The sequence below is a fragment of the Dasypus novemcinctus genome, chromosome 12, assembly GCF_030445035.2.
Source record: "Dasypus novemcinctus isolate mDasNov1 chromosome 12, mDasNov1.1.hap2, whole genome shotgun sequence".
Lineage (NCBI taxonomy): Eukaryota > Metazoa > Chordata > Mammalia > Cingulata > Dasypodidae > Dasypus > Dasypus novemcinctus.
The window spans coordinates 88,711,286-88,736,715 of NC_080684.1; the positions used below are offsets into that span (position 1 = coordinate 88,711,286).

At 38.9% G+C, this 25,430-nt stretch overlaps 2 protein-coding genes across 11 annotated transcripts in view; both read left to right on the top strand.

Moving 5' to 3' along the window:
* TXNRD1 (thioredoxin reductase 1) overlaps nucleotides 1-25,430 on the top strand; it is a 120,596-nt gene that overhangs the window by 57,144 nt on the left and 38,022 nt on the right. For 5 of the 10 annotated variants that reach the window (XM_058308654.1, XM_058308655.2, XM_071219037.1 and 2 more), the window contains 3 exons: nucleotides 21,403-21,743; nucleotides 22,670-22,792; nucleotides 24,723-24,795. In XM_058308654.1, coding sequence (XP_058164637.1) covers nucleotides 21,403-21,743; nucleotides 22,670-22,792; nucleotides 24,723-24,795 — 537 coding nt within the window. Of the gene's footprint in view, nucleotides 1-1,118; nucleotides 1,229-12,716; nucleotides 19,734-21,402; nucleotides 21,744-22,669; nucleotides 22,793-24,722; nucleotides 24,796-25,430 lie in introns of those variants that run through there. The other 5 variants (XM_071219039.1, XM_071219040.1, XM_058308656.1 and 2 more) reach the window with 3 other exon arrangements.
* On the top strand, nucleotides 12,847-13,947 carry EID3 (EP300 interacting inhibitor of differentiation 3). Its single transcript, XM_023585332.3, has one exon. It carries the CDS (start codon nucleotides 12,847-12,849, stop codon nucleotides 13,945-13,947), a length of 1,101 nt encoding a protein of 366 aa, XP_023441100.1.

Genomic DNA, 25,430 nt, shown 5'->3' on the forward strand with positions numbered 1-25,430 from the left:
TTGTTGGAATGCCTTTCCAAGGAATTTTCACACCATGTAATAATCCCCGGGAATCCGGAGAGGTTGGCAAAGCATATGTAATCTCCACGTTTTACAAGTGGGGAAAGGCAAGGTTCAGGAAGATCGTGACTTGCCCAGCTTGAACTAGGTTATCTAAAGGAGCAGTGAAGACTGGAACCCAAAGCTCATACCATGGTGCTTTCCTAGTGTGTCAGGATAGTGGTTAAGAGAGTACACCTGAGCCTGTACCACCTGGACTGTACCATCCTGGCTGTGTGCTCTTGGGTGAGTTAGTTTTTTTGTGCCTTCGTTTCTTTTTCTAAAATGGGCCTGATAATACCTATTTCAAAAGGCTAGTTTGAGGGTTAAGTGTTAATTATGCAAAGCACTATATAAGTGTTGCTGCTGGTAATTGCTATTTAATTTTACTTGTGGAGTGTTGATTTTGTCTCATGTTTGCGCCTCATGTCAGCGTAACTGTGGATTCTATTTTTAATTCAATCGCTGACTCATTCTCTACCTGAGTTCACCTGTCTGTAAAATTGGACCAGTACCTCCTGATCTCATCCAAGGTGTTGCTTTATTGCTTCAAGGTTCTTAAATAAAAGTACCCTAAGTGGGCAGTGTTTTTAATTTTGCCCTATGGTTCAAATTTCAAGAAAACATTGTAAATGTCTAGAACATTTGGCAGAGCTCAAAGCCAAATTAAATTGGAAGGTGTTTTGTAAATGTTGGGATAGTTATGTCGCAAGCTTCTCTTTTGAGGCTTTTCTGAATTGTGGATTTACTGGAAAAGTAGGACGTTTAATTTTAGCAGGGACTTCCTATGATTTAACTCGGATTGGAGCTCTGACGTTTATAGCTAGCCTTGAGGCCATGTTTTCAGCTAGCGCGGCTGATTAACCGGATAGAGAAACCGGCCTGATTGTGGGCTTTAGTCGTCAGAACTGGTACAAGTAATGCTGTTTTGCCAGGGAGTCACCCGCGTTGCCGGAGGGAATACAGTTAATTAACTGGAAGGTCCCCTGACGCGGAAGCCCCGCCCCGCCAGGCAGTTCCCGCCGCCGCCGCCGGGAAGAAAGACCTTACAGAATCGACTCTCTCCTTTTGTGCCACAGAGGATCGGCAGGGCCTTGAAAGAGCGCTCTGGGAGCTGACCTCGGAAACCGAACTACCCGTTGTGTTTGTGAAACAGAGAAAGATAGGCGGCCATGGTCAAATCTTGAAGGTAGGAGATGTTAACGTTTCTTTTACCCCTTTAAACTAGGAATGAGCTCAACGAGCCCATCATGGTCGCGGCTTTCCTTTTAAAACAAAACTAAACAGGGTTTTCAGAGAACGAACCTTGAAGCGCGGCACAGCCTTCGGAAATGACAAGCACTTATGGGGCTAACATGTTAATCTAAATTAATCAGACGGTGGGTAAATTTCAGAACTGGGGAAGTTTGAAACAGGGAATATGTAACTATTTTAAGTTTTAAGACCCTTCCCCCCGCTCTCTCGCCTTTCTTCTCAGTAAATCTAAATAAAAATCTAAAAACTTTTAGCTGCAGTTTAAGCTTCTGAATATGAGTTGTTTAGGGAAGTACTGAGAAAAGGGGATCAGGAAATTCTTACCTTCAGTCAGCAAGTTAGCCCCCATCAGTTTCCTCTTTAATTCCCTAGGAGGTTCCAGAAACTCCAGATTCAGGGAAAGCAATGAGGAAATTTCTGGGGTGAAACATATCCCGTCAGGGGTCTCTTTTCTAAACTAGATCTAACAATTGGGTGGAAGAAAAGAAGAAAAATAAATCTTCCCTGCGGTTGGTGGCAAGCATGTTGGAAATCTTCCCATAGGGCCAACCACTGAGGGGTGGATGGGTCATGGCCTATGATACTGGAAAAGTGCTTGGAGGGAAGGGACATTGTCAGTGATGTTCTACGTCATGTAAGGTTAAGATATGGAACCCTTACTTGAATATTGCTTTCTTATATGTGCCCTTAGAAAGGACATTAACAGTTTACAGGATCCTGTTTACATTTCTGAAGAATGGGGAAATGGAACTAGACTTCAAAGACAGTAAATGAATGGGAAATAATTGAAGGAGATAAATAGGCTTTTAGCTTTATTTAAAATATATTGTGTTCTCCATCTGTGTCATAAATTTGCACTTAAAAAGTTACATAGGTGTTTGATCTTGATGTAATTGTACATATGCTCCTGGTTTTAACAATGGGGTAAAAAATATTGTTTTTATAAGCTTTGAAACCCACTTTATTAATATGATTTGGTATTTTCAATTCCATGTGATTATATTTTAATTTCAGATATTTAGCAAATGAAAAGCATACCACCAAGGCACACTTAAGCAAAAAATTCACTTGGCACATCTCTTAAATAAATTTACCACTCCCTGCTATATGTATCATTAATTTAGTTTTGGTTTCTAATAAGTGCTAAGAAATGGAAGAAGATACAGAACAAAGTAAGGACTCTACTGATTTGGAAGCTTTGCAGATTTGCAGCTTATTGTCTACATTTGGAGCTGTATGGTGGGTTCTTAAAATCTTTAGGGAACATTGAGTTTAAGTGGTGAATGCATTTCTTTGGTGAAGAAGTGAGTGCTTGTAAAAGTAGGGTTATAAACCTAACGTCCATATCTTTAAGTTAAAAAAAAAGTTAAGATTTCCTATTTATAATTGCAACATAAACAAATAGTGGAAGGGAGCTCTTTAAAATGCCCCCTTTTCATTTCTCCTCTGAATATGTTTCTTCCCTTCATCTCACTTTCCCCTTTCCCCTCAGTAAACATCAGCCATAGCAGCAAAACCTATCTTGCTTTCACATTATCCTGTAGAAGAGTAAGAATCCTGAAGGAAGGATCTGGTGAGCCTAGATGACTATCTAAAGGATGAAGGCTTTTAAAAAAATGTGTTTTTAAAAAGTGTAGTCTGTGGACCACCTGCATAGAATCCCCTGGAGTGCTTGTTAAGTATGTATCCCTGGACTTAACTCCAGTTGTTGTTAAATAAACCCTCTGGATGTAGCTAGGAATCTTTTTTATTTTATTTTATTTTTAAGCCATTCTCAGGTAATTCTTAGGAATATGAAGTTTGAGACTGCTTTCATGTATAGGGTAGTTTGGTCAAAATTGGTTGATTAAAGAATTGGGAAACACAAAGGACTGGTCTTCAATACCCAAAAGCAAATGGTAATACAAAAGGGGGTAACACTTCATACCTGAATAGAAAAATAGGGGACTATGCTGTCCTTTGGCCAGCACTTTTATGTCTCTGTATAAATTGAAACTGGGGAACTTAAATTCTAGGCATTGAATAGAATTACTATTGCTCAAAGACATCTTCCTTTCATAAACGTCTTTGTTATTAAGAGCAAGACTGCAAATTTTCTTATAAGGAACCTTCTTTGTCCGAAGTTCAGTGTCTTCAAGATTTCAGAATTTTGAAACCACTATTGGTGGTATTGAGAGGAAAAGCAAACCGAGTGAAAAAGTGCTTATTAGAATATTCACTGCCTGACAATTGCTAAGGTAACTTGTGAGATAAGACCAAAACTGGCAAAAGACAGGATTTGAATAATTTCTTCAAGGCAGTAACAGAAGAGATGCTGACACAAAGCAGTGTGTGGTTAACATCCAAATGAATTATGCAGACCCTTGGAAGAGTAGCTCAGATGGGTTCTAATAGGCTTGGTGGTCAGCTGTCAGCCGGGGAGGGAAGGCAAAGGTAGGTCTCCTTTCAAGCCTGGTAATTGATTAGACATCAGGAAACGAATGGTAATATAATAACTCTCCAACCATTCCCTTTCATTCTCATTATTTTACCAAACTACCAAAACTGACAGAAAATTTTATTTTTTAAAGGGTATCAGTTATTGAACCCCGTACCTCATATATGGGAAGCAGGTGCTCAAACCACTGAGCTTCATGAGCTACACTTGCTCCCCTTGACTTCTTTTGGCTCCCTTCTCTGAGATAATCCCTTGTCTTGGGGGAATTAAGAGTGTTTTCTGCTTTGGGGCTGCTGAAGGATGAAACCTGAAGAGATTTGAAGGACTGTTTTGAAGATGAGGAAAGTGAACAGTCTCTGGCTTACCTTAGAAGAATTTGCAGTGTTTGGGATAAGAACTACCAAGATTTAAAAAAGGAGAATTGTTAGAGCTGCATATAAATGTCCCTGGTGTGATTAAAGTTTTACTGGTTGTGAATCCATCTTGAGACCCAGTACCTTCTCCTCCTGCTTCAACCAATTGACAGCACAAACCTCTTGTATCCGTTCTATTCTTCTAGTGGTTCTGATTTCAGATTTTTCTCTTGCCTTTTCTGTCTATTCATTTACCAGGACCTGACTTTTCTCCCATAACTGCCTCTCCTGCCATTATTAACTTTTGCTCGGATTAATTTTAGGTACTCATTTCCACTTGCCAAAATCATTTCAGCAATGCTTCCTACCCTTTTTTTTTAACAAGTCAATTTTTTTGATGCATATTAATAAAGCATTCCTACTTCTGATCTCCCCTTCCAGGCCATCTGCTGCCAGAGTCATCTTCCTGATTACTAGCTATTTCACTGCCCCCACACCTGGGTCCAGAATAAAGTGCACATTCCTTAGCTTAGTATTCTTTGCCCTTTAGGATCTGGCCCCAGCCTTTTCTGGTTATTTCCTGTTCCCTCATTGATTGGGAGCTCTTGGGAATACTGACTTGTGGTATAATTCCTAAAATTTCCCACTTTTGTTTTGTTCTTTTTTTTTAAGATTTATTTATTTATTCTCCCCTTTGTGGCTTCCATTCTTTGCTGTCACTTCTCTTTGTCCATTTGCTGCCCATTTTTTCTGTATCTGCTTGTCTCCCTTTGTGGCATCATCTCGCTGCACCAGCTCTCAGCAGTGCACTAGCCAGCTTGCCTTCACAAGGAGGCCCTGGGATGCGAACCTAGGGCCTTCCATTTGGTAGATGGGAGCCCAACCGATTAAGCCACAGCCGCTTCCCTTGTTTTGTTTCTTTATTTCAGTTCCTGACTTTTCTTCCTGCTCAAACCCACTTTTCGAACTGCCTGCGTATTTAGAGTACCAGGCTAGATATGGCCGCTCCTTCCCTCTGTGCTCCCATAGTACTTTCACAAATCCATATCTCTGGAAAAGGAGAAATCCTGCCAATGATAGTTTTTTGACTTATACATCAAGGGTGGAGATCTAGTTTTACTGGTCCTGAGTATATAATAGAGGTCAATAGATGTCTAAGTGAACATTAATGATAGTAAAACTACCATTTATTGAATGCCTGTTACGTGTAGACTCTTATTAAACTTAGTTGACTGAATCTTCACAGCAGTCATATGAAGGAGGTGTATTATCCATTTTTACAGAAGGGAAAATGGAGGTTCTGAGAATTTGTCAGCATGCCCAGGATTAGATACCTAGTTAAGAGGCAGAGCCAGGATTGGAACCTAGGCCTATCTGTCTGCAAAGGGCATTTTGGGGTACTCATACTTCTGGCACTGGCTTTGTGTTCTTGCTATTGGGATACATGCCTGATCTCTCTCATGTGATTGTGTGCTCATGATTCAGGGCTGATCCTATGTTTATCTTGGTATTCCTAGCACAGTACTGGTACAGAGTAGGCATTCATTCATTAGATGCTTGATGAATTGCATTGCATTCCTCTGTGCCTGCTGAATTGTAAATTCCTTTAGGACAGGAATGCTATCTTTTTGTATCTTCCATATTCTTTTTAACACCTAGTAGGCATTAAATGAATATTTGTTGAATGATTGGGTTGTGGTAGGACCAGAGGAGAAGACTTAATGAGGGATAACTCTAAAATGTGCCTGACTTTATTGAAGGTGGCTCTCTCTACCAGAGACAAAGCTCTAAGTTGTTCAGAAGAGATTCAAAGCAATGCATTGGAAAGCACAGCTCAGAATTTTAATATGCTGTGTGACAAGCAATATTAACTATGTCTAGGTTGGTTGGGAAGACATTCATATTACATCTTTTTAGCTACCACTTTTTAAACACCTTTGTTCTCAACTTTGGACTAGATATACTATATTATCTTTAACACAAATCTGGGCAATGTACTATTTTAAAATACATTTAACAAATGTTTGTATATGATTAAAAAAAAGTCACAAGGGAAGTGGACTTGGCCCAGTGGATAGGGCATCCGTCTACCACATGGGAGGTCCGTGGTTCAAACCCCGGGCCGCCTTGACCCGTGTGGAGCTGGCCCATGCACTGTGCTGATGCACGCAAGGAGTGCCGTGCCCCGCAGGGGTGCCCCCCTGAGTAGGGGAACCCTTTGGGCAAGGAGTGTGCCCTGTAAGGAGAGCCGCCCAGTGTGAAAGTGCAGCCTGCCCAGGAATGGGGCCACACACACGGAGAGTTGATGCAACAAGATGACGCAACAAAAAGAAACACAGATTCCCGTACCACTGACAACAACAGAAGCGGACAAAAAGAACATGCAGCAAATGGACACAGAGAACAAACAACTGGGGCAGGGGGAGGGGGTGAGAAGGGGAGAGGAAAAAAAAAAGTCACGACTACTCTGTATGACAGAGTAAGATAGTGAACCAATATGCTCATTTTATAAGTGAGGAAACTCAAACTTTGGAAGAAAGAGGTAGAAATTAATAGAGTATAAGTTTCTGATGTGCACCCAGGCCTCCAGAGCCAAGTTCCTTCAACTCTGCCACCTTTCAGAGCCACATACCCAGTAATTAACCCCTAGTCTTTCTATCAAAATGATACACCTCAGAAGTCGTTGCTGACTTCAAAGTAATGCCAAGACGGTTGATAACTGGCTATGATTGTAACCTGAAAGATTCCAGTCTTTTCACTGTTGTTTGTGTTAATTCCTTGAGGGTTGACAAATCTGAATTGTCAATTAAGTGTGTGACTTTTGACCACAGAGCAAGGGTGTGGGTTTTAAGTACTCTGAAGTATTTCATGGCAGGAATCCAAATTATTTTGTGATACTTGACTTCCATTGTATCTTTTACCTAGTTAATAATAATGCCATCTTACTTAAATAGAATAGCAATTCAAAGACACTTGGCTACTGTACTTTTTTAAGAACCGGCTGAAATCCTGGGAACTATTTATAAGAAAGATGTACATATACACAAAACTTTGCATGTCATTTCTGACTCTTTGTGGACCTGTTTTAGAATTTCTGGTAGAAAGGTTGTTCCTTCAAAGTACTATACATGTTTTTATTAGCTGAAGCTTTAGTAGCTTTTTAATTTTGTTATATGATTATTTCCTTTGCACTGGTATTTGTTACAGTGGGATATATTCCCATATTCCTTTTTATGGATTTAGCCTTTAAAAATGTTTTTGTATTCCTAAAGCAACATCCAAGAATGAAACTAAGGGTTTTATTCAATTTTTTTTTCTTTTTAATGTCTCACATTTACTAAAATTTTGCTATTTTTGGAATAGCTTAAGATTTATTAAGGTACCTACTCAATAGGTGAAAACATTGTGTCAGATCCATTACATAATTCTCATTCAGTACTTCCAGTATAACTTTTTATAATGTAAGTAGTAGTATTCCCATTTTTAGAAATGGGGGTTGAGAGGTTAAATAATCTGCTTAGATAACACTAGTAACTACACATATAACCTTAAAGAAAATTAGGATGAAGAGAGAAAATGTACCTAAACAAATCAAACTAGGACGTTTACCACATTTCTTCAGAGTTCAATATTAAACAGATACCTGTTTGATGAGGGGAGAAATGCTGCCAAGAAAAGCTTAGGGATGTGGCTAAGAGCAGGTTAAGTAAATCTGGTTAGAGTAGGAGACTCAAACTTGACTGGTTTCTGGCTTTGGCTCAAAAGAATCTCTTGAAAACCCATTTTTACAAGTTAGTCCTGCAACCAAAAACTCTACTGGAAAAGACAGTGGACCCTATGTGAGTTCTTTTCTTATGTGGCTCTAGAGAGACCTGTATATAACCTATGTCATCCTTCCTATCATGTTTGTGTTAAGTACTAGGGGTTGTGGGAAAGAGCTTAAGAACTGATGAATCAGATCTCTTAGGAAAAGGATTGCAAAATAATACAAAAGACAGAAGAAGAGAAGAAAGGAATGAGGGCCAACTTAAGCACTGCACAGCAACTCCTGAAAGAGGATACAGAGGGAAAACTATTATGACTCTTGGTTGACTGAACTAGTCTTATTTTATAAAGAAGGGAGGTTTTACTGATGTCTTTGAAGTATCAGTAGTTCTGCTTTCTGTTCCCAGTCAGGAAAGTTTAGCAGTATAACCTGCAATTCTGTGTCCTTTTTTTTTTTTTTTTTTTTTTTAATTTTTTAAATTGCCTTTTTTTCTTTAAAGATACATAGATCACTAAAAAATGTTACATTAAAAAATATAAGAAGTTCCCATACCCCACATCATCAGCCTCTTTCATCATTCTGGCACATTCATTGCATTTGGTAAATACATTTTGGAGCACTGCTGCACTGTGTGGATTATAGTTTGCATTGTAGTTTATACTCTCCCCCAGTGCATTCAGTGGGTTATGGCAGGATATATAATATCCAGCATCTGTCCCTGCAATATCATTTAGGACAACTCCAAGTACCAAAAATGCCCCCACATCACATCATCTTCCCTCTCCCTGCCCTCAGCAACTACTGTGGCCACTGTCTCCACGTCAGTGATACAATTTCTTCCATTGCTAGAGTCACAATAGTTCTATAGTAGAATACCAGTAAGTCCACACTAATACATATATTATTCCTTTATCTGGTGGACCCTGTGATGGTAATGTCCACTCTTCCTTTAAGGAGCTTAGATTCCACATGGCTGATAGATGCAATTCTCCTGCTTGCAGTTGTAGGCACTCTCGGTTCCCTGGTGTGGTGGTTGACCATCTTCACCTCCCTGTTAGCTGACCTGGATAAGTCCAATGAACCGGAGAATAGGTGTTGCAACTCTGCTGAGGCTCAGTGCCCAGCTGGCACATGGCCAGTTCAGAGATTCAAGTCTCCTATTATGTGTCCTCCTTTTAAAGCTGTATTTAAATACTTGAATACTTTAGGCTAGAAAATCACTCCTTGTTGATTCTTTGGGGGGGGGTGGTGGGAGGAAGTTTATTAATATGTAAAAGAATGTCATATCGACAAGTAAGGCATCTTTGGAAAAAATAAAACTAATTCTTAACCTCTAGTGGACTTCATTTTAATGGTTTCGTCCTTGTTTACATGTATGCATATTTTGACATGGTTGCAAATGTCATACATTTTCCTTATAAAATATATCTAATAAAAGTTTTAAAAAGACAGAATGTAAAAATAGGTGGTAGGAAGTTGTGTGTATGAAAAAGTTAATGCATATGAAAAAGGACCAGATGAGAACATGAGAAAATGAGCACAGTTCATGTAAGGAATGTGTCAATCTTTAGTTTGTACCTAGAGTTAACTTTTTTATTTAGCAAATTTCTTGTTTTCTGCAGCAGGTATATTGCTTATTGTTTATTTGTAAACTTAGCCTGTAGCAAACTGCCAAGGATTTAGAGATTCCCAAGTATAGAAATTTCATTCTTTAAATGATTATGGGGGGGAAACGGACTTTGGCCCAGTGGTTAGGGCGTCCATCTACCAAATGGGAGGTCCGCGGTTCAAACCCCGGGCCTCCTTGACCCGTGTGGAGCCGGCCATGGGCAGTGCTGATGCGCAGAACGAGTGCCTGTGCCATGCAAGGGTGTCCCCCGCGTGGGGGAGCCCCACGCGCAAGGAGTGCGCCCGTGAGGAGAGCCGCCCAGCATGAAAAGAAAGTGCAGCCTGCCCAGGAATGGCGCCGCCCACACTTCCCGTGCTGCTGACAACAACAGAAGCGGACAAAGAAACAAGACGCAGCAAACAGACACCAAGAACAGACAACCAGGGGAGGGGGTGAATTAAATAAATAAATAAATCTTTTAAAAAAATAAAAATAAAAAATAAATGATTATGGGAAAATCACTAGACTTAAGAATTTTACATTGTAGCTGTGTCTAAAACCATGTGCTCAAAAGGCAGTGCATAATTACGATTTTCTGAGGATGATCTAAGTTACATATTACTAAGGTTCTTGGTTGCAGGGATGTAGCTTTTAGGAAGCACTGGAAATCAAAACTTTATGATATAATGCTTGCCTTGATGTGTTCTGTGCCTCTGAGGAAGTTGTGTGGGCTGCTATCTCCTGAGAAATCCCTGTAAGTGATATTAGTAATACTTTATAAGTAGGTTGGAAGAATTAATTTATTTTTCTAAAACATTTTGAAATTTTAAGATGAAAGGCTCTGTATGAAGCAAATTGGTATAAGCTTGTTTTCTCTCCTCTGAGTCCAGAGGAAAATAGATACCTAGTACTGGAAGGTTGGCTTGTCTTTCTTTTATAAATCCTTTTACTGAATTTAAAATGGTTATCAGAAAGAAGGATGGAATAATTGACTGCCAAGTATGTGGTCCACTAATAGCAAACTTTTTTGTATTTTGAGTCTTGGAATTATTTTTTTCTCTCTTTCCACTTTATTTTCAAAGATGCATTAGGTTACAGAAAAATCACATAAGAGAACATAGGGGATTCCCATATACTCCATCCCCTCCCCCTCTCACATTTTCCCCCATTAATAACATTTACATGAATATGGTACATTTGTTACAATTGATGAACAATATTAAGGCATTGCCACTAACCATGGTCAGTCGCTTACATTATGGTTTATATTTTGCACCATACACTTTTATCCAACTATTAACTTTTTTTTTTTAAACTACAATACATTGACTATTGCTTTGTAGTTCCCAAACAATTTTTACATCTGGGAACTCATTTAACTATTGGCTTTTTAAACTAGGTAGAGAGTGAGTTAAGACAAACATAGTCTTCATGATTTTTTCTTTTTTAAATTTATTTATTTATCTGCCCCCCCTCCTTGGTTGTTTGTGCTGGCTGTCTGCTCTCTGTGTCTCCTCTTTTAGGAGGTAACCGGGAACTGCACCTGGGACCTACGATGTGGAGGGAGGCACCCAGTCACATGCGCCATGTCCATTCCCTGCTTGTTGTGTCACTTGTATCTATTGTGTCTCCTTGTTTTGTCATCTCGTTACAAATCTTGGAATTAACTATGTTTTCACCTAAGATTTACATTAGGTTTAAAAATTATTTTGTAATTGCCGGACATGGGGAAATATGGCTCCTAAAATCATCCTGGTTCCCAAATTTGTTGTCTCATTTTTCCTTTATTCCAGAGAAGAGACGAGGTTGACTTTTTACAAAAGTAATCGAATTTTACTTTCAGTGTGTAGAATCTATTACTTCTACAATCTGTGAACTTGATCTTTGCTGCCAAATAACTTCCAGTAGGTGCTGGACAAAATTTTAATCTACATTGATTTACCCCTTCAGTGCATATTTGAATGTCTTCATGTGAAAACAGCTGTGTTCGGGAGGTTTAAAACCAAGTCCTTGATTTTGAGACGCTGATAGAGGAGGATAATGTATCTGCTCAAGTAACCATAATGCATTGTGATTTTGGAAAATCTTTCTGAATTACCCCTGCTGAAAAATAATTGTGGACAAATAGTGGTATCATCAGGATTTTAAAATAATACTTGGTTTAACTGTTAATGCATTTGCATGAAACTCTATGCTAATCCCAAAGAAAAATGAACCAGTCTAGATGTGTAGGAAGGAAGTTAGTTGTTAATTTGCCTCCTTGTGCCTTGAAGCCCACGAAGGTGCTGTGTGGTTTGGCTTTTTTTTTTTCAAAGCCTGAGGGGCACCTGTTGCAGTCTTTAAAGGCCCTTGATCACGTGGTTCAGAGTATGCGTGTGTCCTCTTCAGAAACAAAATGAATTCATTCCCAGTGTTATAGATAACTTTGGAACTTGTGTGACTGATGAGCTGAGCCCCTTCTCCAACTGTAAGCAAAATTCCAGTGATTCCATTGAACTAGTGGGTGAATTTTCCACTGCAGCTTAGTCACCAGTTTACAACATTCACTTTCACATCCTTATAACAGATCGTGTTTAAAATCTTCACAGCTTCCTTCACCTTTTAGGGCCCAGATTTACTACCCATTCAGTTGGCAAGCTTCCAACCGCTCTTTCATAGAGGACCTTACCCGCACTATCCTTTCACCCTGGGATGATGGAGAACCAAAGATCGCTTGAGTAATGCACTCCCTCCCTCCTCCACCACACCACCGCGCCTGCGCTTGAAAACCCGTGGTAACTCAACTCCATGCCCACCTTCGAACTGGTGTTGGGGTAGATGGGACGGGGATTTGACTTTTCAGGGCTTGCGAAGATAATTAACGAGATTTACATTAGTGTTGTAAGGAATGAGTTCCAAGTAACCACCTTGCAAATGAACCTGAAGGCCAGGCCTCTGTAAATTTGGATCTACCTTTCACTATCCTTGGCCTCACAAGCATTTTATAATCTAGCGAGACTTTTATTTAATTCTCAAAAACAAAACATCTTTTAATCATAAGAAAACGAAGGTCGACCTAACTGCATTATATCACAGCTAAAGTTTTAAAGTGCGTGACCTTATTCCCCCTCAAATTTTGCCTTAACATTGTCGAAAAGGGTGTCTTTGCAAGTTAGGTTACAGTGTCAGTAAACGCTGAACTGGCCGCGCATCCCCTGAACGGGTGTTAGCGCCCATTGTTGCGTCGCGCGCAGCCGGCGCTGAGGCCCTGCTCGCGAGCGCGGGGTCGGGGGCGGGGCCGGCCCCTACTGCGCATGGGCAGGCGTCCACTTCGGTTTCCCGGGGCTTCGATTTACGCCGGGGTCGGAAACTTTGGAAGGCGGTTAGTTGAGCGCCATTGGTTGCTGACATGTCTGATGGTAAAGGTTCCCAGACGGGAGGCGAAGAGAAAGGAGAAAAGCCAGTTCTGCCCATCACTGGTAGTGAGTACTCCCTGAAGCAGGCAGAGGAAGAGGAACCGATGAAGGTGGAGGTTGCGGTGGGGGCTGATGGCTGCTCTGACGACCTCAGTTCTGGGGAAGCAGACCTAGATCCAAACTTCCTAGGGCCTGCAGATGAAGAAAAATGTAGGAATATCCGCAGACAGTACCGGCAGCTCATCTGTAATGTCCAACAGAATCGTGATGACATAGTGAACACTGCGAGCGACTCCTTAAGCGAGGCACTTGAAGAAGCCAATGTCCTGTTTGATGAAGTGAGCCGAACGAGAGAAGCAGCACTCGATGCCCAGTTTCTTGTTTTGGCCTCTGATTTGGGTAAAGAAAAAGTAAAGCAGTTAAACTCTGATATGAGCTCTTTTAATGAAGTAGCATTTTGTGACTTTCTGTTTATATTCGTGGGTCTGAATTGGATGGAAGATGAAAACGAATTAAATGGTTGTGATGATACTATAACTCTTACCTTTTGGGAGACAGTACAAAAGGAAGCAACATCCTGGACACTGCAAGCTGAAACATTCCACTTTATTTTCGGTTCTTTGAAGCAAGAACCCTCTGCACGAAAATCACTTCTTAAACATCAGAAAAAAGCTCGCAAAATGGAACAAAATGGGGATGTGCCGACAAAGTTGAGGAAATTGGACCTGAGTAGTAATCAAGAAGAAACAGTAAAAGAAGTAGAAAGAATTTTAGGATTGTTGCAAACCTACTTTCGGAAGTATCCCGATAGTCCTCTGTCCTATTTTGAATTTGTGATTGATCCAAACTCTTTTTCTCGCACTGTGGAGAATATATTTTATGTTTCTTTCATTATAAGGGATGGTTTTGCAAGAATAAGTCTTGACCAAGACAACTTGCCAATATTAGAGCCAGTTAATACTGACCAAATCGGGGAGGGAAATGATTGCAATTTCAATGGCAGGAAACAAGGAGTTATATCTTTGAGTTTACAGGACTGGAAAAATATTGTGGCAACTTTTGAAATCTCAGAGGCTATGATTACAAACTCATAGTAAAAAATTTTACTCTTAGTGTAGAGTGCATTTTTGGTTTTTCTTAAATATCCTAAAATGGGGAGTAAAATCCAAACAGAAGTATATACTATATCTCCTGTAAAGAGGGGAAAAATTTTTTTTCAAGAACATCGAAATTGTTTTACTCCGTAGTGTATTTTTCTTGGTAGTTTATAAGGTTGTCATGATCTTATGCTATGAAAGAAAATTCACAGGCATTTTCATTGGAAAAATTTAAATACCCTTTAGGCAATGTTAATAAAAATATGTTCTGCATTTCATAAAATAAAAGGTATTAGATAATGCAGAAGATCACCTGTGATGTTGTGTGGCATTGCTTCTTCTGTTAGCAGGTGCTGAGGGGGGAAGTGTAAGAGTCACCTAACTAGTTTGGGAGGGAAGAGAGTTAGTCAAAAAAGGCTAATTTGTAAGACTATATATGTAAGGCAGTTAATATATGTCATTAGTGCTAAGAAAAAATTCATTTGTCATGCTTCATTGCGGAGAAGATTCAGTAACATCTTTAAGTGGGTATCCCTATTCTAAACAATTTCTCTTGGGACTGGACTCAACAAAAGTAGAATATATTTACAATAGAAGGGGAGGCATCAACAAAGTACTGAAAGGTGAGTAGGAATCTATCCCAGAAGATAGGAAAGGCATTCCAGGTAGGGAAATAGAAGTTACAGCACAAAACAACCATATGATTTAAGGTGGACAAAAATACCCTCGTGCACTAGTATCCTCAGGTTAAAAGATAACTTCTGTCAGTTTTCTTCAGACAAAATCGTTCACATCCAGTTATAGGCTTTGCTTGATTGGTTAATTTGTTCTCTCGCTCCTAGCTTTCCCTTTGTAATTTCTGCTAATACACAGAGTGCCATTTAGAATCAGTGATATTTCATCATGTAACAGCCTTGAATATTTGTTCCAATTCAATTCTGCATTTTCTAATAGAATTTTAAATGCCTAAAACTCAAACTGTTGATTTTTAAATTAAAATACCTGATTTATCTAAATGTTCTTCAAAGCCCTTGAGGCTTTTTTCCCCCTTTTGTTGCTTTGTATTTGTTTAGGAAAATAAATTTCAACCTTGTTGGGGGTTGTTGCTGAAAATTTGGATCATTAAGGAAGTAATTTTTGAAGGTACAGTGAGCATGCCGTAAGTTGCTTTTCCTAATCTCTATAGGGGCACAGTCTTTGGTAGTTGCAGAATTTTGTCATCATATACCTATTAATTGATTGGCAAGTGTTTAAATGTGTTGTGCATAACAAAAACAATAAACTTTTAAAACTATTCTATGTTCAATGTGGTACAGGGAAGGAAAATCCGAAAGATTAAAGGATGATGCCAAGATTGAGGGGGGGAAGTATTTTGTGTGTGGCAGGGGAAAGGTTTGGGGTGGAGGTTCTTCAGAAATAGTGGGGATTTTTAGCAAAAATAGAACTTTGTACTGAAACTCTGCCATTTGTTCTCTAAAGTAGTCATTCCATCCTTTTTCTCATGTGAAGGAATGCTAACCCTTCCTGGGCTCTATTATTCCTTGATTTAACAGTAATGGAAGCATTATTTTGTCTTACTGAATCCTTACTTCATGTTTTTACCAACTGAGGTCGTTGTACTTTCCAGAGACCTGCTGTTTGAGGAAAAGGTACTCTTAGAATAGAATAGCAAGAAGACTCTGCTCTGTTTATTGCCTTATTTAGCATCTTTACTAGAGTATTTGATATAAAATTTAAAGGTTTAGGGAGGAAATAATTTTTTGGGTCTTCTCTAAAGTTATAGCTGTTAAAACATAAATAAAGTTGCCCATTTGTTTCTATTTTTACTGGTTATCATGGGACATATGGGTTGTCTCATCTCTTTGAAATTACAGTGACTGCATAGCTTAAAGAAAAAAGGAAAATTAACCAGCTGAGAGATGAGAATTCAGTCAAAAAGATACTGCAAATCTGCTGGTTTCCCAGTAATTGTGATTGGCTTCAATCTTGGAGGGTCAACAAAATAAACAGTTCTATAGAATATTATGGTATTTTTTTAAACTAGAATTTTATATAATAAAGAGAATCACTTTCTAATCAAAGACCTGGGATCACATCCTGAGGTCTGTAACATTCTAGTTATGAACTTTAATTGTTTAACCTATAAACCTCAGGATTTTTATCTGCAACATGAGAATAATACCTTTCAGTATGGATTCAATTAGAAATTAAATTTAAAATGTGATAAATACTTTGAAACGTGAATTAATGGATCTGATAAAGTGGGAATAGTAAGAAATTTATAATCATACAAACCTGGGTTCAATTCTTGGCTTGTGGGCAAGTTACATTATCTCTTAAGAGTCTGTATAGTGTCTTATATATAAAATGGGAATGAAATATGCTTTGGAAGACTTTATGGAGAAGATTAAATGGGATAATGTATAGAAACCATATGCACAGTATCTGGCTTATTGTGGGCACTCGTATTAGTGCCCCACCCTCTAAATCAGGATCAGCAAATCCCATGGTTCCACCTCCTTCTATGGTGACCACTTTCTGTAATGGTTCATGCACTTTCCTTTGGGTCTACTAGACATAATTTCCTCATTGTCTTGCCCCTTCCCTTTGTTATAGGGAATCTATTACCAAGTGAATAAAATTAGCACTTTGCTAATATACTCAAATGTTTTTTGAGTGCCCACTGTGGTTAGGTACTGTTCCTAGGAACTGGTGATAAAGTGAACAGAAAATTGCCCATCTCATGGAATTTGTATTTTAGAAGGTGTGTTAGTTTACTATTGCTGCTGTAATAAATTAACACAGACCTAGGGCTTAAAACAAAGCAAATTTATTATCTTACAGTTCTGGAGGTCAGAAGTCCAAAATCCTTTCTTTCTTGGCTATGAAGGTGTCAGCAGGGCTGGTTCTTACCCTAACCTCTGAGGGGAGAATCATTTTTCTTTCCTTTTTCACCTTCTGGAGGCAGAGGCCAAGCACCTTCCTTGGCTCCCTTTCTCAAATCACTGCAACTTCTTGCTTCCGTTGTCACTTCTATTGTTTACTGTAATCAGATCTTCATCTGCCTCCCTCTTATAAGGACATTTGGGCTTAGTGGCATCATCCAAGATAATGTCTCCCTTTCAGGGTACTTAATCACATTTGCAAAGTCCCTTTTAACCATGTGCAGTAACTTTTAAAGGTTCTGGGATTCCTTGACATATTTTAGGGGCCGTTATTCTGCCTACCACAGAGTGGGAGACAACAATATTCCTCTTGACAGTGATTGCTCAGAAAAACTGATTGAGGTAGTAACTCCGGACAGGGTATTAAGAGAAGGCCTCAGGGAGGAGGCGTTTGAAATGAAATGGTTAAAATTATAGGTTGTTTACCAGAATATTAGATACAGAGTAGATAGTTACCTGGGCTCTAGATATTTTGGGCATATACTAGCTGAAGATCTAGGTATTTGGTCATAATGATAATCACTTTCCATACTTTCCTTGAAGGAAGATCAAAGTAGTGTCTCTATTTTCTTTAGCAAGAAGATGATTCTTTGATTTGCACCTATCTCTGTATTTCTGTTTGATATAGTCCATCTAGCCTCACCTATTACCATTGATTTGGCATTTCCTTAGCTAGGGGTTGACACATTTTTAAAGGTAAAAAGCCAAATAGTAAACATTTTAAGCCTCTTGAGTCACGTGACCTCTGTTTCAACTCTTCAACTCTGCTGCTGTTGTGCAGCCGTAGACCATATGGAAATGAATGGTTGTGGCTGTGCTCCAAAAGAAAGTATTTATGGATACTGAAATTTTAATTTAGTGTGATTTTCATGTGCCATGAAATATCCTTTTGATTTCCCCCCCAGCCCCTTCCCAACCATTTAAAAATTAAAAAAAAAACATTCTTGGCTTGGGCTGTTAAAAAACAGGCCTTCTTGATTTGCTGTATGGACTGTTGTTTGCTGACCCCTGTCACAGTCCCAGAGCTAGACAGTTCTAGAACTCTTTAAAGCATCATTTAGCTTTATTGCTTTCCTGGTCCATAATCCTCCAGAGCAAGACAGGTTGGAGGCACAACCCCAATGAATGCTCTACCATAAGCCATCAATGTAGCAGATTTCAAAGGAAACAAGCATTTTGACCTGGTACAGGTTATATAATCACTATTAGGTTTTGTTATTTTTGTTTTTTGATATCACACATAAGCTTGTATGACATTAGGGAAAGTCAGGCTGTTTATTTGCAAATGAGTTGTAAAATGTCAATGAAATTTAAGCAATTGGAATATGAGGAAAACAAATTTTATATCCCTGGCTGTAAATCTGCTATTTGGCTTCTTACCCCATCTAAAACCTACACTGCCAGTTACTCACCATTTATTTTAACATCCACTGTGCCGAGTGATACAACAATACTACTATATTGAATACTTACTTTGTGATAGGTACTATACTAAGCATTTACATGGATTGGCTCATTTAATTCACAGAAACATATTTAAAACCTTTATTTTTGCAAACAAGGAACCTGAGGCAGAAGATTTGAAACAACTTACCCAAGATCACATCTAAGTGCAAAGTTCGAGATTCAGATTTAAACTAAATCCAAGCTCCTAATCCACAATGTGTTTTGTACCCTTTGGTACTTACTCAAAGTGTTTTCCTCATTTTTGCTTTTATGGATGAGAAAACTGAAGCACAATTTTATGTAGCAGAGTTGGAACTAGAACCTAAGTCTTTTTTTCTACAAATATTTCTGAGTATCATATGCATTCAAAGTTGGCAGGAGGATGCAGAAATGAAGGACAGGACTCCTGTACTTTTAGGGGTAATGGGATCATGTGATAGTGGCAGTGAAAACTCAGAGGAGTAGCAACCCTACCCAGTGGAGATGGGGAGGGGCTGTCAAATAAGGCTTCCAGTTACACCTTGAAGGACAAGGTGCTTAGCGCCCTGATAAAACGTGCTATTGGAGTTGCAAGAAACAAAAGGAGAATGCTGTTTGGGAACTTTGGGGGAGACTTAATGAAAAGAAGTCTTTGTGTTATTGGGGTCTTAGATTATTGGTAAGAGAATTCCCCTTACCCTGCCAAGGGAATGCTTTAGAAAGGACAAGGGGTCACTCCATTGAATAAAAATACTCTGTTATGCCAGTATGTCTAAACCAGGTCAGGATTTGGTGGGAAGAGGGCATTTCAGGTGCATGTTGCATATATGTAGGGATGTGGTTAGTGCTAGGTAGCAGGGAACATCTGTAAAACACTCCAGAGCTTCATAACTTGCCAGCAGATTTCTTCTGGAAGGGGATAATTAGTAACTTTAAAGGGCTTTTTTTTCTTAACCAACCACTGTGCTAATGTGCTGTTGCATTTAAACTAGGCAGTTTGGTGAGTTGCAGGGGTAATATATTAACTTCATTTTACAAGATGAGAAAACTGAGGCTCCTAAGGTTTAGGTGATTAGCCCAAGTCACTTAGCCTAGAAAGTGTTTTAATCCTCGTCATTTTGACTCCAGAGTCCATGTACAGTGGTAGGAAAATCCAGTACAATTCTGTGGCCAAAGGATATCAGTCATGTTGGGGCATGTGGGAGGCAGTGGCAGGGAGGGAATAAGGATTGCTTATGCTAATTTTAAAGAAGTCTACTACACTTGAATTGCTTTCAGTGTTGTGCCCTTTTTTGGAATCTGGAGCAGATTACTGGGGTGGTGTGGGGGAAGGGCATTGCTGTGGGGAGGCAAATGGAAAGAGAAGAAAATTCAGTATACAAGCCAGATGAACAAAGTAGCAGATGCCTGCAGGTGAGATGTTTGTGTATCAATACTTCTATCCTATCTGTGTTGTTCAATGTGGTCTGGTTTGGGGTCCCAAGACCCTTTTTTTTTTTTTTTTTTTTTTAAAGATTTATTTATTTATTTAATTCCCCCCCTCCCCTGGTTGTCTGTTCTTGGTGTCTATTTGCTGCGTCTTGTTTCTTTGTCCGCTTCTGTTGTCGTCAGCGGCACGGGAAGTGTGGGCGGCGCCATTCCTGGGCAGGCTGCTCTTTCTTTTCACGCTGGGCGGCTTTCCTCACGGGCGCACTCTTTGCGCGTGGGGCTCCCCCACGCGGGGGACACCCTTGCGTGGCACGGCACTCCTTGCGCGCATCAGCACTGCGCATGGCCAGCTCCACACGGGTCAAGGAGGCCCGGGGTTTGAACCGCGGACCTCCCATATGGTAGACGGACGCCCTAACCACTGGGCCAAAGTCCGTTTCCCCCAAGACCCTTTCAGGGGCACTTTGTGGTCAAAATTATTTTCTTAAACCTAAGAAACAGTTTACCTTTTTCACTCTCATTCTCTTGCAAGTCCATGGTGGAATTTTCCAGAGGCTGCATGACAGATTGAATGCACAAACAGGAGTGGTTTTTATTAAGCCAGACATTAAAGAGAATTGAAAAAATGTAAAATATTACCTCTTACTCATTTAAAAAATATTTTCCGTAAAATATTTAATATGTGATAAGTTATTAAAAATTTTTTAAGATTTTGTAAATTTTTTCTTAGTTTTAATTTTTAACATAATAAATATTAAAAGATAAAATCCACTTTACCAAAAGCTCTTTGAGGTCCTCAGTAATTTAAGAGTGTGAAGAGATCCTGAGACCAAAACGTTTGAGAATCTCTGTCCCATATCCACCGCTATGGTCAGCAGTTTCTATTTTTAGCGATTTTAATTGGAGGAGAAAGGGAGCATTTTTCTCTGTCCACTTAACCCATTTCTGTGCTCCCTTATGCTATCTGGGGGAGCTGCCTTCTACTTCTTGACTTTTTTTATATGTATTTCAAATGATAACAGCATTCATGTGAAGCTGAATGACAGCATTTTCACAGTTTTCTCAAGTTCAATTTATATCTGATATCATACAGTTGGTTCTGGGGTCAACTGAATGTTTCATTTGCCTGTTTCTTACTGTTTATGCTCTGTGTGGTAGTCTTAATTTACTCTTTGTACTTTACAGAGTTAAAAATGTTCAGGCTCATTCTGAGCTTTCTTTGCACAATCTGTGCATTGGTTGGTATAATTAGACTTTATAAACTTGAACCATAAGAACCCAGGTCTGATATAGAATTTCAATAAAGAACAGATTATAAGCATTAGTAGGGGGAGTACTTGGCCTTTCAGCATGATGATGCATTTTCTTTTCTTGTAGATATGTTGGGAGGTTTACAAGAATCGTTGGTTTTCATTATAATTCACAGCCTAAGATTGTGTTCTGTCACCATCTGTGCAAAGTAGTACAGTATGGATAAAATGACACAGATTAAAAATGATTGTATGTTGTTTTTCCAAAAGATCATTAATTGTTAATTTTTTTAAATCACCAAGGTAGCCTCATGCTCTTTCAGAACAGCTAGGGATTAACAGTTGTTGACCTAGTTTATATTAATCTCAGTGGCGTTATTATCAACTTGTCTTTTCCCACACAGTGCCTTGTATTAAAGGAGGAGCCCCTGCCATAATGCCAGTTGATGAATACTGGCTGTGTTTACCAGCCTCTCACGTTAGACCTTTTGTACGGGCCGTCAGGGTGATGCCGCCTTGGCCCCATTTTTGCTGGTTTCCCGGTATTCTTCCGTCAGTCTCCGAACCAGCCTGTGCACCAGCCGTGCTGCCAAGGGGCATCCACAGTGCTGTGCTACCTTCTCCTCATTCCTCTGCTGCACCCCTTTCTACATCCCAAGCACCTTATTCTTCTGCTGACCCCAAGGTCTGCCTTTCACCCTCTACATTTGATGGTAGGCAGGAGAGAAATGTGCAATCTAGGCTGGTAAGTTTGGGGGCTTTTTTGTAAAGTTGAGGCTTGAGTTTTAAGAAATATTTACTGTGCTTCACAACTTTTCCAATTATTGTCTTTGTTAGCAGACTTAAAATAGGTAATAAATATATCTCCAAAACAGTGTTGCAGTCAATATGAACTCTAAAATGTATATAAAAACTAATGGAATGAAATTATTTTTAAAAATTAAAAGTCTAACACCTAAATTATAAAATCTGTGAAGTGCCAAGTGTGTGGAAATTAAATACTAAATGTAATATAGGCAGCTTCATGCATATGTAGATTAAAGAAATGAGCTTTACAAAAGTCATGCTTATTTAAAATGCCTTGCAGAAGCAACAATTTTTACATTTAACTTTTCATGCAGGTCAATGAATGATTTTGTTCTGAAGTTTTAGATATTATGCCTCAGTTAAACTGTGTAGAAAGGTTTAAATATTTGACTGATCTGTTTAAATTGGTATATTGAGTTTAGTAGCTAGGCTAATATTTTCCATACCCTGTCTTACTCTGAGACCTTAAACCTCTCATTATTCTACCCTTGGCTAGAAAGTTAAGGTGATAGCTAAAATGTATTGATGGTTCCATTAAGAACATAAAGTATAAATGTTTTTAAAAATCTAATTTAAAACCTGGTTTAAAAATTCTAGGAAAAAAGAACTGCTAATCAAGCTTAATTTAGACAACTTGATTTTGCTGGGCAGTTAGGACCTTGCTTACATAGAAATGGCTATATGAATACTTCAAAGAAGTTAGTAGTGATGTGGAAAGTCATTAGGACCCAATCCTTAAGGGATCATAACCTAAAAGAAGGTAAGTTACCAATCACCACGTGAAGGGAGGTTGACATTCAAGCAACATTCTTCCTCAGTTTTTTAGGTTAAATTATTTTCCCTTCCATTGTGTTTCTTCTTCAGGCTTATCAGGAGGGTAGACTTGAAAAGCTACTAAAAATGAATGGCTCTGAGGATCTTCCTGAGTCCTATGACTATGACCTTATCATCATTGGAGGTGGCTCGGGAGGACTGGCGGCTGCTAAGGCAAGGCTACTTGTGTGTTATCTGGATTATGATTAGAACATTCACATCCCTAACAGCTAATTTCTCCAAACTCTTTGTGAAATTTGTTTGATCCACTGGTGTGGCTTTTTGCTTGTTAACTTGGGCAGGATATGTTAAAGATTACTTTATAAATCATTTTCCAGACTGAAACATGATATGTTCTTTATGTAAAAGTACCAAGTCCAGTATTTTAAAACATATTTTCATTCATTTTTTAAAGTTTGGTTGATAATAAAGGTGTTTTGGGAAGGATGATTTGAAATAAAACAAATATAGTTCTTATTCTTTATAAATATTAATATTTGGCCTTTTCACTTAGACCATTTCTCTATTAACAACCCCTTGTTTCCAATAGAAGGACAGAAAGAAGTTAGATTTCTTAAACTTAGATTTGTCTCCTGTATATATGAGGTAATTTAAGAGAAAACCTGCAACTCTGGGGCCTACAGGTGATGGAGATGGTTCATAAATAAGGAGGTTAAGAGTGAAGCTTTTTGGAAAGCGGACTTGGCCCAGTGGTTAGGGTGTCTATCTACCACATGGGAGGTCCATGGTTCAAATTCTGGGCCTCCTTGACCCATGTGGAGCTGGCCCATGTGCAGTGCTGATGTGCGCAAGGAGTGCCATGCCATGCAGGGGTGTCCCATGCGCAAGGAGTGTACCCCATAAGGAGAGCTGCCCAGCATGAAAGAAAGTTCAGCCTGCCCAGAAATGGAGCCACACACACGGAGAGCTGACACAACAAGATCACGCAACAAAACAAAATACAGATTCCCGTGCCGCTGACCACAACAGAAGCGGACAAAGAAGAAGATGCAGCAAATAGACACAGAGAACAGACAACCAGGGGTGGGGAGCAAAGGGGAGATAAATAAATAAATCTTTCAGAAAAAAAAAAAGAGTGAAGCTTTTGGCTCCAAGCAGATGAGAGGAAGCAACTTGGCCTTGAATCAGGATACACTTTCCATGTGTGGGGGCCCTTGGGCCTGTCATCCTCATTCAACAGGTTCTTTTAAAAGGTGAAGTGGTTTTATTTCCCTAAGGTATTACTTGTGGTGAATGAGTAAAGGTACATTCAAATGAAGCTGCCCGAATTAGTAGCACCAAACCAAAAATAATTCCCAGTGAATATCAATTTGTCTAGCATTATTCAGTGCTTTGTTGAAAGTGATTGATGGATAATAAAGTATTTTACTATTGTGATGGTGTTTTTGAAGGACACAGACTTAGTCTTTCCAAATAACCTTTGGAAATCTAGTTACCCAGTACACAAAGCTTATTCTCTGAGAAAGATAAAGGATACTCTGCAAGATGAACTTAATTGTCTTGACTCCTATAAAAGAAAAATTGGAAACCTCACGGTACCATCAACTTTCTCTGGGGTTCCTCACTTAAAAATTTTAGGAAGTCTTACAATTTCAGAATAAAACTCTGTTCTGCCTTAGAAACTAAATTAGCTAAAACTTTTAAAAGTACTTTAAAAAATACTACCTTATGCAATAGGGAGATTGAATAAAGGTCTGTAGATGAACAGCAAATTTGTTTTACATGCTTTATACTACTTGCTTAGATATGGCCTCTCTTTTTTGGGTTATTGCTTAATATGTTACTGTTCTAATGGAACTATGTAAGAGAATTCTGAGGTTCCCAACTGATTCTGCCAGTTTTACAACTGTTCTCTGCATATTCTTTAAAGCTGCCCTTGCCACTTTTTTGAGCATCTCTTAATTTTTATCCTGGAATTGCAGTAGTCATCGTGGCATTTGAAATTCACAGATATTAACTGCCTATGCTTTAGGCATTATCGCTTAATAAAAACGACAATAATTTTAACAGCCCATTCCCAGTCTATTGTGTTAACCTTTCCAACTCATTTTAATATATTAAACTTAATACTTTTATTTTCTAGGAGGCTGCCAAATATGACAAGAAGGTGATGGTTCTGGATTTTGTCACTCCAACCCCTCTTGGAACTAGATGGGGTAAAGCTTTCAAAAATACTTTTAAAGTGTTATTTTTAGAAGTGGATTTTTTTCCTGGCATTGGTCTAAATGGCTCCTAAAACCTAATTTAAAAATTAAATTCAAAAATAAAAAATAGTATACTTCTTTCACTTGAACTAAGTTAAAATGAACTAAGGTTAAATGCTGAAAATTTGGGTTCTTTGGCAGAGTCAAGATAGGTAAATATTTGAATAACCTAGTAGACATAGGGGCTTAATAATTGAAAGTTTAAACTTATCTGTGGATTTCTGTTTTAAATCTACCTCCTACATTCAGCAGTAACTGGAGTCAGATACCTTGATAGCCCTTGGCTTCTTCTGAGTCTTGGTGAATTACATGTTCATTGTTCATTTATTCAGCAAATGTTTATTGAGCACTAAGGACCAGGGCAGTGGAGATAGAACTGTGAACATGGTATAGACAAGGTTCCTGTCCTTGTGGAGTTTATGTTCTAGTGGGGAGATAAAGATCAAGAACTTTATGATTCTGATAAGTGGTAATAAAGAAACTATGGGGGGGGGGAGTATGTGATAAAGAAAAATTAAGTGAAGGAAGAGAGAGTTTATAATTTCAAGAGGATGATCAACAAAGGCCTCTGAACAGGTGGCTTTTTG